General features: G+C 38.2%; 1 protein-coding gene across 1 annotated transcript in view; it reads left to right on the plus strand.

Annotated features, from left to right (window-relative positions):
- The window catches only part of fig4a (FIG4 phosphoinositide 5-phosphatase a), a 67,719-nt gene that overhangs the window by 35,822 nt on the left and 24,737 nt on the right, over window positions 1-7,160 (plus strand). The window contains exons 17-20 of the mRNA XM_046060202.1: window positions 3,626-3,764; window positions 5,745-5,803; window positions 6,519-6,666; window positions 6,892-6,975. Coding sequence (XP_045916158.1) covers window positions 3,626-3,764; window positions 5,745-5,803; window positions 6,519-6,666; window positions 6,892-6,975 — 430 coding nt within the window. The remainder of the gene's footprint in view (window positions 1-3,625; window positions 3,765-5,744; window positions 5,804-6,518; window positions 6,667-6,891; window positions 6,976-7,160) is intronic.

Raw genomic sequence — 7,160 nt, forward strand, 5'->3', positions numbered from 1 at the left:
TGGAAACGGTGGTCCCAGCTCTTTTCAGGTCATTGACCAGCTCCTCCCGTGTAGTTCTGGGCTGATTTCTCACCTTTCTTAGGATCATTGAGACCCCACGAGGTGAGATCTTGCATGGAGCCCCAGTCCGAGGGAGATTGACAGTCACGTTTAGCTTCTTCCATTTTCTAATGATTGCTCCAACAGTGGACCTTTTTTCACCAAGCTGCTTGGCAATTTCCCCGTAGTCCTTTCCAGCCTTGTGGAGGTGTACAATTTTGTCTCTAGTGTCTTTGGACAGCTCTTTGGTCTTGGCCATGTTAGTAGTTGGATTCTTACTGATTATATGGGGTGGACAGGTGTCTTTATGCAGCTAACGACCTCAAACAGGTGCATCTAATTTAGGATAATAAATGGAGTGGAGGACATTTTGAAGGCAGACTAACAGGTCTTTGAGAGTCAGAATTCTAGCTGATAGACAGGTGTTCAAATACTTATTTGCAGCTGTATCATACAAGTAAATAGTTAAAAAATCATACATTGTGATTTCTAGATTTTTTTTTTTAGATTATGTCTCTCTCAGTGGACATGCACCTACGATGACAATTTCAGACCCCTCCATGATTTCTGAGTGGGAGAACTTGCAAAATAGCAGGGTGTTCAAATACTTATTTTCCTCACTGTGTGTGTATGTATGTATGTATGTATGTGTATATATATTAGTGTGTGTGTGTGTGTGTGTGTGTGTGTGTGTGTAATACAGAACTGACTCAGACTGCTAGCTTTGCTATGGTAAGCCTTTTACAGCGTATGTCATATTTAACCACATTCACAGATAAACCAAACCCAGCTCTGATTGGTGCTAAATTATCACGTTAGATTGGTTGCTCAGTCTCTAAAAATTCTAGTTGTGTGGAAAATGTGACCTAGCACATTACATGCAGTGCCTTACACACCCTGAACACAGCATCAAACAAAATCATACTGTTTTACTACAATATGACCAAGTACCAATCTTTTTTTTTATCCACCCTGTGATGTAAGATGAGAAAGTGTGGACATTCCAGCATCTACAGCTAAGCACACACTGTCACATCCAGCACGGCTCCCTGAGGACTTTAGGTGCCCGTATCCGCTGTGTTTGTAGCTGATTCTAGAGCATTTACAACATTTTTATAGAAACTCTTGAATTTACATTGAAGGCTATAAAAGTGGATATTTTGAGGACATTTGATTTCCAATATTGTTATCTGGTGTCAGTTTTTAAATTGCCTTAATTAATGTATTTCTTGCTTCTTGTTTGCATATCATATCATATAACTGAGGGTGCCATTTGTAGCCTCAGAAATGAAGAGGATGGTTGTGTACTGTGTATTAAGCCAGGTGTGACCTACTAAGTCAACCTCCTCTCTGTGTCTTTTCCTTTGGCTCTTGTCATTCACTTCATTTTGAAAAACTGGATCATTGGCTGTTTGCAGAGCAGAACCGGGAAAGTAGCAGATTGTTTATTCAGACTGAAATGTCAAGTGAGGCTCATATAATGCAGCACACACATGGAGAGACTATCATGCACACAAATGCTCAATATTACATGAACTGCACACACAATAATGCCATGACCTATACCAGGACTTATAATCTGAAGTGATCAAGATGATGCCATGTTGCTAAGTTATTGCTAAGTTATACCTCTGCACTCTCTGCAAGGCAGCAAAGGATAAAAGGGGAAAAGAAAACCAAAAAATCCTAATTCAGTAGTCAGAGCACCAGTGAGAATTTGCTGTCAACCTGCCCTTTTAGCAGGGCATAACCATTTTCATACAGATCATTTACATGATTACATTTTCATGTCTTACTAGACTTACTAGCTATTCAAAACTCATCCGCCACTTCCCCTTAGTCAAATTGATGTTACTAAATTGAAACTCTCTAAATCTGGCCTCGTATTGCACTGTTAATTGTAAGTCTGTAATTTTAGATTCTCTCCTAAATTGTATTTTTGATGGGTTAACCATAAGAAAGTAAATCACCCAAAAATAAAGATTTTCACAAACCTTAGTTTTTGGAAAAAAACTCCTGATCTGCAGTAAGGACAACAGAATCTATAAGTGTTACTAATACGAAGAAGGTAACTGAAGGCCTATCTTTATTGTGAGAAAGCAATACGTGGATAATCCACAGACCTTTCTTTGAAAACACTACTTTCTACCAGCAAACAAAGAATCTTGCACACTGCCTATCAGTTGTAGTCACATAATCACACTAATAAAGTGATGTGTGTGTCTTTGTTTGCTTTATGAACAAGTATTTGATGGATTGACATGAACTTTTGTATAGACAACCATGTTCCCCAGACGATGAATCCTAATATGACTTTTGTGATCACCTGACTTTTCTTCCTACGCCTCCACAAGGTTGAAATTTGTTCTTTTGAGTAAAATGTTTCAACAATTGGATAAATAAACCACTTCTGTAGCCATGTACATGCACTCAGTTAAAGACCTGCCCCCAGGACTGCTTCTCATGGGCTATCCTGGCAGAGTAATCATTACAGGCTTTTCAGTTTTCACACCATGTATGAAACAAATTTATAGTGTATATTTTTTTTTTACCCTTGATGAAATATCTTGGAGATATTTGGCAATGATGTATACTTTTACATCTCCACCAAGCACTTTGACAGCTACTATCTGATTCCTAAATACACTTTGAACGCGCAAACATACAGGACACACTGTCATATGCTTTGTAGCCTCTTGAGATGCAGCAAATGTGAATGAATGTTTTGATGAGACCGGGGAAAAGGGGGGGAAAAGTGAGCTGAAATTGAGCAGACCTGTTGACAGATTTTTTTAGTGTCCGCCTTTCATTCATTCATAATACATCTTATAAGAGTGAGGCTTTTTGTCAATAACTTCTGTTGCACGTGTATACTATGTTCACTATCATGATGTATTGAATGAATCTCAGGCTGAAAATTACCAAGAGAAAAGGCTTGACAGCAGGCTTTGATTGAAGCCAGTTTAGTTTATAATTATCTAACGTGACTGTTGGAGCAGTATGCACAGGGCTTCACACGGGGGGTGGATTAATGGCACCAAACTGTGCAGCGTGCAAAACACGTGCCACATGCTGAACACATAAACACTCACAGAGATTATTTTTGCACGCTGCCATAGCCAATCATGTTGCAGTGTGGTGGTTCAGAGAGTTTTTACTGGTAAGGTCCCTGTTCATGTGAGGAGGACACATGGCTGAGTGAGTGCAGCTCTACCTTTATTTCATTAATTGGAACATTTACCATCTCTACTCTTTTCTTCTCATGATAGATGGCTGGTGAAGTGTGTCTGGGGAAGCCTTAACTTTCATGCTCATATTATGAAGAAGTGTGGTTTGATTTGTGGTAATTCAGTTAATTTGTGGTCAAGTTTTTTTTGCCATGGACTAGATCAGTGTGTATTCTCTCAGTAGGCAAACATCAGGACATCACAAGTGAAAGAAATGTGGAAAATCTAAATTTAATGTTACAAACAAATCCCTTGGTTTTCTTCTTCACCTCATTTTAGCCTTATAAATTCTCTATTGTATATTTACTATGTATTATGTCGTCACATTTTTTTTTTTTGGCATCATCTTGCTCCTCCAGATGCTGACAGACAGGATGCCATCAACCTGTTTCTCCAAGTCTACCAGCCATCAGAGTCCAAGCCGCACCTGTGGGAGCTGCCCACTGACTTCTACCTGCATCAGAGGAACACCATGGCCCTGCCCCAAGAACGACGCAGGTAAAAACACAAACTTGTGCTCATAAAAACTTAATGTGCATGCACAAATCGAAATACTTACACATAATGAGCTGAATATGCAAATGCAAATATTCACTGAATATGTACAAGAAAAACTATATACATAAATGATTAGACATTAAAACACACATACACAATACATCTCTCAATTGCCCTTAGGGATTTGTGTTTGTGTTGATTGAATAGCTCAGTGGGTAATCACTCTCAAAAGATCAGCACCTGCACTACTGTTTCTGAAAAGCCTTTTTTAATTTATTTTTTTAAAGCCCAGTCTTTATAAGTCTCCCATGAGTGGTGAGGGTGTTCAGATAAGAATGTGGGTGGATTTGAATGTGATTGCTTTTGTGGTCAAGCCTCTTCTTTACTTAGACAAGTGTCACAGAGCTTTGGCCCCCAGGTATTAATTATGTGTATGGCACTCCTGGGGTTTTCTTCATGACTTACCACCGCTGCCCGATATGTTGTCCACATTACTGCACCCGCCGTATCTTAATAGGGTTTATACGTTGCCCCTGAGAGCTTAACACGTTGCAACTTAAGAAAATGCAAATGGTCAAAACACAAGTAAATGAGGAAAACATCTTTAATAACAATGCAGCATTAAAAAAAGCACTGCAAATAGAGAAAACACAACCAAATATAGAAACACTGCCACTCAACAGAAATTTTACAACACAACAAATTTTTGTCAGTAAAAAGTGACAAACATGCCCGTACACTCATGAGACATGCTACTCGTTGCCAAAGTTTGTGGTTACTGAAGTTGACAATCCATCATTGGTGTTGGAAAAACGATGGAACATTTTGACTGCATGATTCAGATGTAATTGCAGATATTTGCTTTTAACCTAGCGTTAACCTTTTATTTCTGTAGTCTACAAATTCACATAATGGAACATAATATCTGAATCATGCAATCGGAATGTGAAAAACAACAGAAACTTGCATTTTATTGAATTAAACAGTTTTTTTTTTTTTGTTTCCGTACTTTCTGTATTTGACTCTTTTCTTACTTTGCGTGAGAAATTGATGACGCATTTGTTGTGTCTATTTGCATGTTTTCCTAGGATTGAAGTGAGTTGATCTTCCAGGGCTACTGTACAATACGATCAGATTATAAACCATTTTTACCCACATTCATGAATGTGAGATACCTGAAGTATTTTCCAAAACCAGGCAACTCTTATTATCCAGCCTTTTTATATAAATGGGTTACTGACAATAGGATTAACAAAAATATTGTTAATCCTTCTATTTTTATTCTTTCTCTTAAAATATTAATATTTATGTATGTATTATAAAAGTAGATTCCATGTATAATACCAATGTACATGATTTTTGTGTCATATACAGTATGTAGTATATCATACTGTGTACATATTAGTTATATATAATAGTTTCTTTGTATAGCTGTTTTCTGTCCAAGCTGTTGTTTTCTTTGGTTTGTCGCTTGGTCTGTCCTACTCATGATTCAGTCTTTTGTATTTCATTCACAGTAGTTCGGTCATTTTTGTGCATGTGTACTGGAGCATAATAGCATGCAAGTTGCTTGCTCTCTGTTGTCTTCATGCTTACATAAAAGTAGACCCCGTTTTCTGCCACATGCCGCTAGTTTGTTGCCACAATGGTTGGTTAGGTCAGCCATTATTCCAAGAAATTGGCATGCTGGAAATGAATTCATTTCGGCGGGCACACACTAGGCTTCTGCTCTCAAACTCTAAGTAGCACATCACACACTAAATCATAATCAGTCCGTTCTCTCAAATTGGTCATATTAAATAAAAGGCTGATGTGTTCGAGAGTTGTAAAGTAGGTGGTTCAGGCAAGACAATTTTCATATGTAGGTCATGTGAAGTCCCAGGAGAGACAAAGTAGACTGCAGAATACACAGACATACATCAGTCAGTCAGTGGAAAGTTTTCCAGAAGGTTTTAACACATGTCTGTATCTTGTCTCCAGCTACACACTGTGGTGGTCAGAAGGAATCTTGTCCTATCTTCCGGTGGCCTATGATGAAGGTATCACTTCAATACATGATATGTGCAATAATAATCTGCAATATCTAGAAGAAGTAACAGACATAAGCATTTTGTGGAAATATCAAAATTGTTCAATCTCATTAAGCTTCAAGATAGAGATTAATGTTTAGCCATAGGAATTATCTTAGGTTTGTGTGCATTTACCATTGCCATAATTTTTAAATATAATAAATTTTAATTTACAAAGACACAACAAGTGTGTTGGTCCATCTCTCAATGCTTTCCGACTTCCTCAGCCTGCTTCCCCACGGTCCCATTCCCATCTGAAGACCAAAAAAAAAAAGACTAAGAGTCTGCAGCCATCTTAGTTTAGCTTGTAATCATGCTAACATTTAATTTGATTGACAATTAGCAAGAAACATTGTCATCTCTGGACCCTAGAAAAAGGGACACCAATATACTGAACTTATTTTTTAAAAGTAAAAAAAAAGGTGGACAACAGATGGACGCTGTAGTTCTAAGCAAACATTACTCAAGCAGGCTGCAGATTTGGTATGCTAGCGAGCATTTATGGCAGCAGATGAACTGCTTTGCCATGTTCCTCATTGTTGTATTTATAATAGTAATACTTGTTAATGTATTGTTGGTTTTTGGTCGTTCCATGGGACGTTTTGACAAATATGACCAGACTTACACTTGAAGTATGTGGAGTAATATCTTGTAAACCTTTTTATGCGTTCCTGTGTGAATGCAGTCCCCTGTGAAGACACTATGAAGAAGGTCAAAGTGAAGAGAGTAAACCGCTTTGATGAAAGCACTGACATCTACACAGAATTCTTCAAACCATATGAACTCACCTCCTTTGATGACACATTCTGCATCGCCATGACCAACTCTGCAAGGTGAATACACGCCATTTGTTTGTTGAAGGTTGTATTCTACATGCAGAAGCATGTTTTTACAGCTCACTACAGTTATTGCTTAAACATTTGTGATATGTTTGTGTCGACATTGCCAAGTCATCCCAGATTTTGTTGGATAAAAAGACCTTTGATAAATAGCGCACTAGGGTTATGGTGCTGCATGATGTCAGTTAATGGGTTTCCTTCTGATTTGTGTTCATTAAGGGAATTTATGCCCAAGACAGTAGGAGTGGATCCAAGCCCATTCACAGTTCGCAAGCCAGAGGAAACCGGAAAATCAGTGCTGGGGTGAGTGCTACTTAGGCTATGTACATTTGTGATGTTTTTTTCTCCTTTATGTAATAAATCCCATGTCACTGTGCCCTCATACATACAACTTAATTTGACACTGTGTTCTCAGGTAACCAAAAACAAGGCTGCCATTTTTCTGTGTGTGTGTGTGTGTGTGTGTGTGTGTGTGTGTGTGTGTGTGC

Source organism: Micropterus dolomieu, linkage group LG10, assembly GCF_021292245.1.
Source record: "Micropterus dolomieu isolate WLL.071019.BEF.003 ecotype Adirondacks linkage group LG10, ASM2129224v1, whole genome shotgun sequence".
In the NCBI taxonomy this organism is placed as follows: domain Eukaryota; kingdom Metazoa; phylum Chordata; class Actinopteri; order Centrarchiformes; family Centrarchidae; genus Micropterus; species Micropterus dolomieu.